We start from the raw sequence: 12,917 nt of genomic DNA, 5'->3' as shown, positions 1-12,917 counted from the left end.
TTTGACATTTGTTTTCAAGTACATTTTGGTGTTGATACTCACACACTGAGGTTATGAATGTACGTTTTGCAGCTCTTGATACTTTTTTCACTGGAACTAGCACAATCCCATTCGGATGAAAAAAAATTTCACTAAACACATTATGGATAAATCAAAGCTGTCCACAGTTCCCTTTATTTTTCCTTTTTCCCTAACAGAAACCACCCTTTCTTTCAGGATAAACCTCAGTGATTAACCACATATTTGTTATTTCTCTATACGCAGCAGTTATATTTGTGTTGAAAATACCTCTGCAAATACAGGAAACAAATATTAAACAATTGTTTTAAGTGTTTCCACCAGAAACTTGACTAGAGGATGCAACACCGCAGGGACTTAATTTAGTTGTACTTGTTACAACAACAATAAAGATATTCTGATTCTATTCTCCCCATTCTCTCAACCTCTCAGCTGGTGCTTGGCTGGTTCCTCTTGGTCCACCTTATCCTCACGCTGCTGAATTTGTCCTGCCCTATCATCAAATGTGGAAAACAACATTTGATGATAATCACCTGTCACCTTGCAGGAGGGCACTTTTCAGTCTCTCCCAAATCTGGATTCAATCAGTAAATCAACCACGGCAGTTAACAAAAATAACAACAAAATGTATCAAAAGTTTATTAAACATCTGTTAGCTTGCCAGATGAAAACACAATTTTGACATGGACATACTTTATAAAATAAGACAGAGTGGAAATGGGAAAAGAAAATTGCACGTACATACAAAGTTTTTGCATCAGCCACTGCTTGGTATGCCAGTACCTTTCAGCTGCCTTTGTTATCCTACATGCTAGCCAAGCCTGATAAGACTCCTTCAGTCTGACAGCTCTCTTTAGGTTGGGTGTCCACCACCTGGTTCTGGGATTACCACCACTACAGGCACCAACAACCTTCCAGCTGCAATTCCTTGCAGTAGCTTAGGCAAGGAAGTTGTGGAACATTCTCACTTGGACTCAATGACCCCAGCCTCTTTTAGAATGGAATAAAAGCCAGGGAAGGCTGGCAGGGGAGCTGGGATAATTCCTTAATCATGCTCTTCCTACTTCAGTAACAACAGGACCTGGAGGGAAAGGATAGATGAGCAGGAGACCTGATGGCTGTAAAGCTGTCTGGAGCAGAGCACAGGTTTGTTGGTGTAATCATACTGTAAAATAATCAGTTCCCTGCAACACAGACTGTATACACACAGTGTTATTGCAGTGGAAGGCGGGAAGGTGCAGCCACAGATGGAGAAAATGACAACCATCACAGCCTGCACATGTCCAAGACCAAACAAAAAAGAAAAGAAAAGAAATAAAAAGAAAGAGATGAGGTGGTTTTGGGGCTGACTGGATATTACCACTGGTTCATTATGAACTTTGTAGAGCTGACCAGCCCCTAACGGACCTCTCTGAAAAGGTGTCCAAGATCTGCTACAGTGGATGGAGGAGTGCCAGGTGGCATTTGTGCAGGTTAAAAAGGCTCTCTGTGGGGAACCTGTGCTGCACACCCCTAACTTTTTCCTGTTAGAACGGGAAAGGTGGTACTGTTGAAAAAGAGTTCTTGGCAATACAGTGGCTTCCTGAGATGCCCATTCACTTTGTTTGGATCACGTCCCACTGGCTCCAGTGTATGAAGGACGCCATTGCCTGGATCACCTGAGATTAGCTCTCCAGCCTTTTAAGTTAAAGGTGGCCCATAAGCCAGGGGCACAGATAATCGTGGCTGCTTTCTCCAGCTCGTGGGAAAATGGGTGGGAGGTAGAACTGGCTAGATGGCTCAGCTTGCCTAAGTCGGGCAGTGGGGTATTTAGAGAGGATGGGTGGGGCAGCAGGTTCAGGGAGCAATGCTAAGGAGGCTGGCTGGTCAGCTGAAACTAATTCCCTAATCATTCTCTCTCTTCATTTAAGTAATGCTGCGATTGAGCAAAAATCCTGTGGGATTTTTCCTGTGGGACAAACAAACTGGTGATAGCTAACCAACCACAAATTGTAGTGGTAGACAAGTAGAGGAAGAAGACTGTAGTAACATATTGATAAGATTAGGAGGGTGAAGGCAACAGTGATACCTGTGGTAACAGGAGAACAATGGGCAGACGGGGAGATGATCACAGGTTGAAGGGTAAATACCGCCCACAGGGCGGTGTGTGTGTGTGTGTGTGTGTGTGTGTGTGTGTGTGTGTGTGATCTGTGCCCTTCACTGGACAATAGTGTAACTGCATGTCTTCTTTATTCATGTGATTGTCTGCAAGAGAATCTAATCCTTACATTTTGCGGTACTCTGACAAAATGGACGAATACGGGGAAAAAATGGATGAAACAATCTGTCAATATTACTTATTACAATGACAAATATTTACAAAATTCCAAAAACCTAGGACACACATGGAATAAAGTGAGGTTTTTAATCACAACTACTGTGACAGCCAATGAATATTGCAAACTTTGCAACCTGCACATGCCATATGTGAATTAAACTTTATTCCCATACATATAAAAAACAAACAAAAAAACAATATTATATACACACAATTCCAACTCAAAACAAAGGTTTTGGGGGGATTTTTACATTTTCTGAAAAACAATTTTAATTCTCAATCACTCACAGGGTTAACATGCCCCTGGCAAAATTTATTTTGAGGCTTTTGAGGAACGTGTTTTCAACTAATTGTATTCTGAAGATTTTCAGAGAACTTGACCTGTGACCTTAAGGTTAAGGCTACTGAGATTCAAACTCATTCAATATTTTTAGTAGATACACCCACGTATCAATTAAAAAAATCCTGTGTCGCTACATTCTCTAGTTATTACATTCCCAAACTTTGGTGTCCACATTGATCCCCTTGACGACAATACCCCATCAACCTTTTATGTCTCAGGGGTACAAAAATGACTCATTGTCAGGTTGTATTGCATAATGTCGCTCTTCATGACTCTAGACTTATTCTCTGTTACAAGCTCAACAACCTAAATAGTTCCTGTCAACTAACAAACTACACAGTGCAGTAAATAAACCCAAACACATCAGCAAATATGAGAGCACCTGAGTGGCACTTCATGCTTTAGTTTCCTTTTTAACTCTAAATGGGAAAACCTCCTTTACAAAATAAATTAGCCATTTTTAATAAAAACACATTCAAGTGTGCATCTTACCTCCTCAAATGTTTTCACAAACAACGTTTATTCGACTGTTTGTTTATGTATTTAGTGAAATAGAACTAAGTTCTTCAAAAGTACTCATGCCTATATTTATAATTATTACAAACTTTGGGGCTCCACGGGTACCTTTTTTTTTTTCCAGTGTTCCCACTTGACTTGTTAAAAAAAAAAAATCATCAAAGCTAGTCAGATGATATGCAACAATTCAACATGTCTCAGCGGATGTCACATTAAGATCCTCTGAAAGTGAAGTAGCATTTAGCGGAACGTTTCTGGAGTGGACCCCATGTAAAACGTTTCTCGGATGTAGAACAGATGTGAAGAAGATGAAGCAGGAGCTTCTTCAGAAATTATTCTTCATGTCTTTCAAGAGTTCAGACAACAAACTCTTCTGACATCATTTAAATGTTTGTAATTAAATTGGATTCTTTGGAGTCTTTCTTTTCCCTGCCTTTTTGTCATGAATCAACTGTTAAAAAACGGTCCCAGAAGCTCGAACAAATGTGTCAAACTGCCCTCATGGTTGTTCGACTTTTGCTCCGCCTGGCCGCAGTGCAGTTAGGCTTAAATTGTCTGCTACAGCATGTGCACCAAGCTGGCTCCTGGTATTGCCCCACCAACAGACTTCAGAACGGAGAGTTCATTCCAAGCTTTGTTTCAAACTGCAACTTCTGTCTCTTCTGGTACCGAACTCGCACCCTTTGAAAGGACACAGAGGACAAACCAGAGCTTATAATCAACAAACGCACAAAAAAAACAATTTAGCAGCAATTCAGTGCTCTGAGGAGTATAAGAGAAAAACAAAGACTGACCTGAAATCTAAAAAATTAATAATAATCATCATCATCATCATCATCATCATCATCATCATCATCATTAAATTAATTAATGGCTAATATCATTATTATTATTATTATTATCATTCCACCACCACATGTTCATGCTACCCTCTTTCTGTTTCTAACATTTGTACAGAACATATTGTCCATCCATCCATCCATTCGCTTCTGCTTCTCCTTTCCAGGGTCGCGGGGGGCGCTGGAGCCTATCCCAGCTGTCATAGGGCGAGAGGCGGGGTACACCCTGGACAGGTCGCCAGTCATCGCGGCCAACACACAGGGACACAGACAACCAGTTGCACTCACATTCACACCTATGGGCAATTTAGATTGATCAATTAACCTATCCCCACTAACTGCATGTCTTTGGACTGTGGGAGGAAGCCGGAGTACCTGGGGAGAACATGCAAACTCCACACAGAAAGACCCCGGCCTGATGGTGGAATTGAACTCAGGACCTTCTTACTGTGCAGCAAAAGTGCTAACCACCGTGCTGCCCGTGCACCGTGAATCAGAATCATATTGTTTCTAATCATTTTCCAACTATTTTATACTATCCCTCCCCAACACTACTGATGTATTTCTAACAGCTTCTTCTATTTCGTACCGTATCTCATGTAGCTTCACCACTTCATTGACTACAACCACCAGCAGCAGGGAGACAGACACTAGCAGCCAGGCCTCCAGCGGTATGTCAGCCAGTTTAAAGCACAGGACAGTTGTCTTGTCACACCACAACTGGTAATCCACTGTGGCTTGAACAATTTGGCTGACCAGTCTGGTGAAAAGTACAGACAAGAGGATTTCATACATATACATACCCTTTTCCATTAGTACCTACTCGTGTCGGCTTGGTATGGTTTAACAAGGGTTTTTAGTGTTCGCCATGGGACGATAGTAGTGACTGGTAGCAGGTACCTTTTTAGTACCTGCTTGGCCACAGTCTCAAGCGGTCCAACCAGGTACTAAAATGTGACATCAAACCGCATGCCACCGATTGGCTAATCGGTGGCGTCACTTGATGATTCACGAGAGCGTCTCCTTATCGAAAATCATAACCGCCATTTTTGAAACACGACAACGAGGTAAATGGGTACACAACAAATAATACTGTGGTCTTCAAGTCTGACAAAACACCACCGACTGAGGAATGGGAATAGCATCGGTCTGATATCCTCCTCTACTGTCTTGATGCATGCTCAATCATCCTGGTAAGTAAATCCCAAAGAGTTAATTCTGTTCATCTGGACGTTTTTAGTTTTCAAGTGATTTTCTTCAGTCTCAGATGACTGCAGGTCTCTGCAACCTTATAAACAGTACCTTTGCACAATGACAAGCCCAATGGGCTGTGAGGTCAGACCACTGATCAACAACCACAGATCAAAGACCACTGATCAATGCCCATGAGTACTAGTCATAGAGTTGGGGAATGGTTGCAATCACAGCATTGTATGATGGTGAAAGATGTCCCCTCCTCGATTCAGAGGAGCTCTTTCCCTTTTCACATAAATGGCCTCCTTGACTCCCCGCTCAAACTAGCAAACTAGTGTTTAAACACAACGTCCACAGATGAACACAATCAACTCCTTGGGGCTCTCCTTGTGTTGTGGTGTCATGTGTCGCATGCAAATGATGTAACCGGACACTCTGCTGCGTTGCTATTAAGACTTCACGCACGTTCGTGGTATATTGATTGTAACGAGCCGATCCAAGTAGGTACTAATAAAAAAAAATTGCTAACAAAGACTCAAAAACAAAGGCAATCCCAACTGATTTTACTGTAATGTACAAAGTATCATAAGACAAGATCTTATTATGGTCATGACTACATTTTACATTCTGCCAACTCTGAGGTAAACAGAACTACAGTTCTGTGCAGAAGTCTTGAGCCACCCACCTGTTTTATATTTTGTTTCCAAGAATTCAGAATTTTTATTTTTAAATATCTATAGGCAATAGTTTTACAGACATTATTAAGCTCTTTCAAAGTTTTTCTTTGGACATTAGGTGCTTTTTTTTTTCCAGTTTTCAGTCCAGTCCTTGTACCTAATCATTTTCAGAAGAATGTTGTAACACTGGCCTATGACTCATGCAGGCATAAAAAGGCACCCAACTCAACCAATGAAGGATAATGATAACAATGATAACAATGTTATAAAAACTGACAAAACACAATTTTAGAAATAAGAAGGAAAAATCCAGCGAAGGCCTAAAAGTCCTCCTTTGAAATGCATCTGATCTTTCAGTCATTTACTGTTTGACCACGACTCAGTAATGACTTCCATGGAGTGTGGCTATCAAGAAGCCATTCTTAAGAAAGGGAAACAAGAAGAAGAGCTTGAGGTATGCCAAATTGCACAAGAACGGGACTGAAAATCAGGGGTATCAGGACTTATATACAGCTGGACAGAATTGTTAGCCCACTATGTAAATATAATTTTTAAGCACACGTTTTAACAGTACTTGGAAAATACTTGAATTTTTTCCCCCCAGTACCATCACTTTGGTCTTCTGGAGGTAGTTCTTCACCACGAGTTCTATATGATTTGGCTCCTTGTCAGGTTGGAAGACAAAGCAACAACCCAGAACCACTTTTACTATGGACTGCATGAGTTTTTCTGTTAAAATCTTCACATTTCCCCCTTTCTTCATGATTTCATCGACCATGACGAGATTTCCCACTTCCACACTTGCTGCAGCATCCCCATAGTTTGGTGTGAGGACAGTATGCTTTGGGTTGCACACATCTCCCTTCTTTCTACAAACATAACCAATGTCTTTGGCCAAAGAGCTAGAATTTTGTCTCATTTGACCAAAGGACACATTTCCTACCTCTGCCAGTATGATGGCTGCATGCAGCCACACAACTGAAATACTCTGTTACCTGGAGCTGGTTTAAGTGCAGAGGCAATAAAATGGACTTAACCATCTGTTGTGACGATTCAGGGGGGAATGGGGTTTCTTCTTGTATTATGTTTAGCTATTGCTTTGTGGTTTTCACCTTTTATTTATACAATAGTTCATTCAGTCACTATATAAGTGGAGCTGTCTCTCATTTGGAGAGGTGGGTTTGTTGAATTATGATATTTTGTACTTTTTTTGAGTAGAATTTTGTTTAGTTAACCTCTTTTATGGGCCCACTTAATTATTAATATGGCTTGTTTCTGTCATTTAATTTTTGTAATAATTTTGTCTTTTTTGGAGGGTATAGTAAAACCTATTTCTTGAAGTGCCTGTATGTTCTCATAGCCAGGCTTGCTCTGTACTGGGTGGCTCACTTCCTCATGTTCCTCAAACTTGGAAATGTTACAACTTTTTATATTCAACTGCTTTGTGGGCATCAATAAGTCTTTTTCTAAAGTCTAAATTGATTTTATTTCTTTCTGGCCTGATGCTTTCTCAAGTGACAGCTCAGACACTTTTTTTCTACTGTATAAATAAGATAAATCCCAGTTTTAACTCGAAGCTTTGGTCATTTTAAAGTCAAAGCACATCATTGCACAGCAGTGGTTTGGGCTACGGCTCAATGGAAAAGGTCAATTTTTCAGAGGGATAATAATACTGACCCCAGTCATTTTTGTTTTTTTTCTGAAATTATTCTTTCAATATGTGCAAATAAAAATATTTTGTGCTTTCTAAAGAAACCTAATGTATTTAGAAATGCTCGTTTGAAAATCTCTTCTTCTGTTTAAAAAAATAAAAGTACTTGGGAAATTTTGACATCAACTTGAAATTTCATAGTGGGAGTAATAATTTTGTTCTTATCTGTATGCAGAATAAGAACAGAAGCAATCTATAAAACACGGTGAAGACTGTAATGGTTTAGGTCTGCATGGCTCTTCAGTGGAGTTATGAACATGGAAATGTACAATTAGATTTTTATCCACCATCCACTACCACCTGGAAAGCAACTGATTGGCAATGGCTTCATTTTTTAGCATGACAATGGTCACAAATATGACACCGATGCTGTAAAAATAACAAGGTTTTTACACGTACCAAGATAGAAAATGTCTAAACTATTTGCTGCACATATACTTTCATAGCAAAAAATCTAAATGAAGCATGGATCAAGACTTTTGCACGGTACTGAGTTTTCTCTCAGGTGGTAACGTTGCAGCAACATAACCACAATGTTCAAAGTTTGATTCTAGCTTTGTGAGTGCAGTATGTCAACACAACATTGCATTCACTTTGAAAGTTGTCTTGAAATCTCATTAGTAAATATGTCTATGAACATTGCATAACATCTTTAATAGACAAACACATGAACTCCAGCACCAATCTGTTCATTTTAACCCTGTTGTAAGTACAGTATCTAAAGCTAAATGTACTGGTGTTTATACACTGCAATTTTCTAGTCTTACTGATCACTCAAAACAGGACTGCTGAAATCTATTATAAAACCAGCGTTAATCTTAGTCCTTGATGTTTGCAAAGATGTTGATAAACACTGGGCTTTAACATTATCTAAAGAACATAATTACTTACACCACAGGTACAGTGACACACCACCAGGTATTGCTGAATGGGCTCTTTTTCCATAAAGGCTGCGAGCGATGGACATAGCTCAGGGAGATTACCACTGGTAAATGACAGAACAACAATAAGAAAAGTTCGATTTTAAAAAAGAAAACACAATCACTCGTCTTTAACATGGGAGTTTTACTGATCATCTCGTGATTATCAAAACAATCTGTGTTCAAAATGTTCATTTTATTTCAAACTACCTCTCTGAAAATGGGCCACGTCCACATGTAAATGGGTATTTTTGAAAACGCAGGATTTTCTATGCGTTTGCAACTTTCGTCCATGTGTGTACGGCGTTTTTGATCACTGAAAACTAAGATTTCTAAAAACTCCTGCCAGGGTGGAGGTTTTCAAAAACTCAGTTTTTGCGTTTGTGTGGACGAGGAAAACACGAACACAATGTACAGTCGAGTCTTAATAGCTTACTTACAGCTGGGCTCGTCAGGCACCCTTTTTGGTTGCAGTGGTTATTATTATTTTTACATGCTCACAGACACATAACGGGTATGACAGTCCATTCTCGCTGCAGCACGGACTACACTGCCCATGAGGCTACATTCTTTAAGGCTATGCCTGTAACACTCTGCCTATTGCCTTCATTTTAAATACTTTTTTGAATAATAAAAAAAATTTAAAAAATTCCTCACGTCATTGGTAGACGTCCGCAAGTAGAGGTGACATAGGCTGTGAGATTGAGACACAGGCATTAGAGCCTCTTAATGGTTGTATTCTGAGTACCAACCCTTTTTAAACCGTAAATGTAATACAGTTACTCATATTTTGTATTTTAAATACGTAACGGTGGTACATGTATTCCGTTACTCCCCAACACTGCATAAAACACAGCCGCTGCCAAAATTTTTTTAATTTATGTATGCTGTATCCATTTTGTTCATTCCTAAGCTGTGAGTCTACACCAACCTGTCTTTAGTTATTAGCATTTGAAATGTTGAAGGCACCCCCCCAGGAAGACGGAGGGAAGCCCTATCCCTAGCAGAGCACAGTGTGGGTAAAAAAAAAAAAAAAGAGAAAAAAAAGTAGTTTCAGGTGATTTGGGCAAACCTAAGCTCCGAGAACAGAATAAAAACTGTTTTATGGTCCCGCAAATTGACCAGAGGGAGGAAAGGGGTTTTCATTTACTACAGACGCGCTCCAGTGGAATACTCTAAGATCCTGACTGCCGTTGTCCTAGAGCTCACAAACTGCTTTAAGACATCATAAAAATCTAAAGGACACTTGTACATATCTATGAAGGCGCTCTTACCTGTGTGCAAGACAAGAAACCCTGCCATGATCTTCTGCGTCATCAGCAGACCGTTAGACAGTTCAAAGAACCACTGAGGTGCACTAGGTGAAACGCTGCAGATATATGGAAATATATTTGTTTTTAACATGTTGCTTACTTGTTCTTCATTATTGCTAATCTAACTGCATTGTAATTCATTTTAGCATTAAGTCTATGAGTGGAACAGCTATGTACTGTTGCAGGTTATTGTTACTCCTACCTCTTTGCAAATATATTACAGGAGGCAGTGGTGTTGTCTGAGGAGTTCAGGTTGCAGTGTGACAAACTGCTCAGGCAGACCGCTTGTAGGCTAAACCCAAAGGCCAACAGGTAGGCACACATAGTCAGGCCAAACTTCAACAGGAAACAGCCAAGGAAGTAGTTCTGAGTCTGGTTAAAGAGGTTGGCAAACAGACATACACAAATTCATCCAAGATTTCAGTAGCTGATCTGGTAATGTAGCTGTTCCTTTTCAAATCACTTTATCAGCTAATGTTACAAAATAGCCATCAGATTCACGTATCGCCAATTGTATCTTGCTTGCCAAAGTTATTGCTAGTAAGACAGCAAATACTAGCCCAGCCTGCCAAATGACTTCAATAGTTAATGTGATCCTTCATATGAACTTACCCATAAATTCTAAAGTCAAATGACTGAACAAAACAAAGATTTATGACCACTTTCTTCAGTAATACCGCAAAATATAGAATGGCTAGTTATTACTAGCTGTTGTAACTCTTTTACTCAGTGTGATTGTTTTTTAATGTTACTCTTAATTGTTCTGTTATTGTATATTTTTCACATGTTCGTATGGGATATTGTATTTGTTTTAAATGTTATGTACATGTATTTTGACTTTAGTTGCCATGATGCCAGGTTTCTCTTGGAAATGAGATTTTTAATCTCAATGAGATTTTTTACCTGGATAAATAAAGGACTAGTAAAATAAAAACTAAAAACCAAGCTATGCAACATGTATTTTGCAATAGTAGCTGCAACTTTGTTGTCATATGACTGATGCCGAGGAAAACAGTAGACGAAATAGTCCACCATTACAGTGCAGGACATTTTTGTGCATGTCTTGTAATCTGCCAGTTGTAACTGTTATGGTCGTGTCTATAATTAATTCTTTCTCTGAGGTTGAGCAGAGTTTCTTTAAGTAGATTTTATTAAGCATTCATTTGAGTGGATACAGGAAATAGATACACTGTGTGAACAATAAAAACCTGAATAATATCACATGAGTATACTCTATTTCTCATACTTGATACTACCTTCTTCGGGATTGCGTCCAGGTTCTTCCCTGTGGCAACTGTCATAACTGTACTATCAGGTGGCTTTCCCAAAAGTGACACACTGCCAACAGAGAACAAATTAGAACCAGTTTCTTCACGAAACAACAAAATAACTATGAATTATTAGTTTCTAGATATTTACAGTATGTATGTACCTTAGCAGAGGGCAGCTGAAGCATGACACCCAGAGGATGTCAGTGGTGTTCATGGGAGGAGGAAGTTGAGCTAAGCAGGCTAAGAACTGTAACACCAGAAGCACATGATGCAGTAAATTACACAGAAATAGGAAGATGTTTAATGCAGTGTAAACAGGCACATCTTCAGAATTTATGAATCTTCCCTTCTCACCTGGATGATAACCAGACTGAGTTGACACTGCAGCAGAAAGAGGAAGCACTTGCGAATGCCGTAGGTTGTGTGTCGTGCCTGCAACACATTCAGCCAAAGGTAGATACATTTATAAATGTAACATTACTCTTAGACTGATCGGGTACACAAGGGCCTGTGTGCATCTAACCTGTTCTATGAGTTTGACCATGCTCACACTCTCTCCTTGGTGGAAGGTAACAGAACAGCCCATGCTGTTGAGCTGTCCAGACAGCCTCAATGGAGACAGTCCTTCGACCTCTCCATTAAATCCTCCCCCAGTGGCATAGCCAAACGTCTCCCACAAACACTGAGATGGATACAAAGGGTCCAAAGCAATGCTGTAAAACAGAGAGGTCAGGTGGCGTGATTGTATGGCAATTTGTGCAGGATAGGGTGAACAGTAGTTGGATGCATTCACCACCCTTTAGTGTTAATGTACATTATTTTAACATCAACAATCAGTAAAGCATAATCACACTGTAACAATATATGTTTTAGAAATGTTTAATATTGCATAAATAAATAAAATTAAGTCTCAGCTTTGACTGGACAATTCAAAGAAGCAGAGTACTGAAGCAATTACAAGCTCATTTTTTTGCTGATGAGTAAACCATCATCTCCAGCACACTGCAGCTGGAGTCTGATTGAGACTTGTCCATTCATTCTCCCAACTTTGCATAGGATTTCTAAAACTATAAGTCACTTGCTTAAAGGAGACCTGTTTTATTCTAGTTTGGCCAGGTGCAGTATACAGATACACTGTGGCATGAAAGTGTTTTTGAATTAATCTGCAAATATTCCAAATGATTTATTATCTCTTTGGTAGTCCTTGTTCTGCTTTGCAGCCTCAGTTAGCCCCATATTAGAAAAATGATTGCTGTAGCCAACTGCAGTCAGTGACAGAGTTGTGACAACAGTTGATTCTATGTTATTTAGTATGATTGTGCATATTCATATATTTTATTATTAGCGTACCTTAGGTCACTCTGAAGGAACAGGCGGCTATTGCGAAAATTGCCAGCGCTCCCCAGACAGCACGTAACCTCCCTGTTTTCCTGCATGATCGTGATCATCTCACACATGGCTGAAAGAAAGTGTTACAGGCATGTGGATCGTTGGTTCACTTTTGTTAAACTTTACTCAGAATACTAAGTAGTAATGTACTGGACATCTTGTACACAATATGGTACCCATATGTAAGATAAGACTTACTTTCAGGCGTACAGTCTGTGAAGAGTGGCACCAAAAGAGGCACATTATCAATGTTCTTCAAATGAGGACGAACCTGGTGGATCCCACGAGGTAACTTGGCCTTTACAAAATATATGGAAGCAATACATAAAACACAAGACTGAGCAGACTTTGCTTTTGCCTCTGTGGGCTAGAACAGTAGTTTCACTGGTTGTGATTAAGAGCAAATTAC

At 39.7% G+C, this 12,917-nt stretch overlaps 1 protein-coding gene across 1 annotated transcript in view; it reads right to left on the bottom strand.

Annotated features, from left to right (window-relative positions):
• Positions 1 to 633: 633 nt before the first annotated feature.
• The window catches only part of tmem94 (transmembrane protein 94), a gene marked incomplete in the record, with an annotated part of 53,083 nt that continues 40,799 nt past the window's right edge, over positions 634 to 12,917 (bottom strand). Inside the window, 11 exon segments of the mRNA XM_014330049.2 lie at positions 634 to 3,875; positions 4,623 to 4,793; positions 8,507 to 8,600; positions 9,810 to 9,904; positions 10,051 to 10,220; positions 11,105 to 11,186; positions 11,281 to 11,366; positions 11,474 to 11,551; positions 11,643 to 11,832; positions 12,470 to 12,578; positions 12,707 to 12,806. Of these exon segments, the coding sequence (XP_014185535.1) occupies positions 3,803 to 3,875; positions 4,623 to 4,793; positions 8,507 to 8,600; positions 9,810 to 9,904; positions 10,051 to 10,220; positions 11,105 to 11,186; positions 11,281 to 11,366; positions 11,474 to 11,551; positions 11,643 to 11,832; positions 12,470 to 12,578; positions 12,707 to 12,806 (1,248 nt within the window).

The sequence above is a fragment of the Haplochromis burtoni genome, unplaced genomic scaffold (genome assembly GCF_018398535.1).
Source record: "Haplochromis burtoni strain Fernald_Lab_line unplaced genomic scaffold, NCSU_Asbu1 Contig_686, whole genome shotgun sequence".
Taxonomy (NCBI): Eukaryota; Metazoa; Chordata; class Actinopteri; order Cichliformes; family Cichlidae; genus Haplochromis; species Haplochromis burtoni.
Note: the sequence above shows the minus strand (reverse complement) of the source record. Positions and strands in the feature narration are given on the sequence as shown.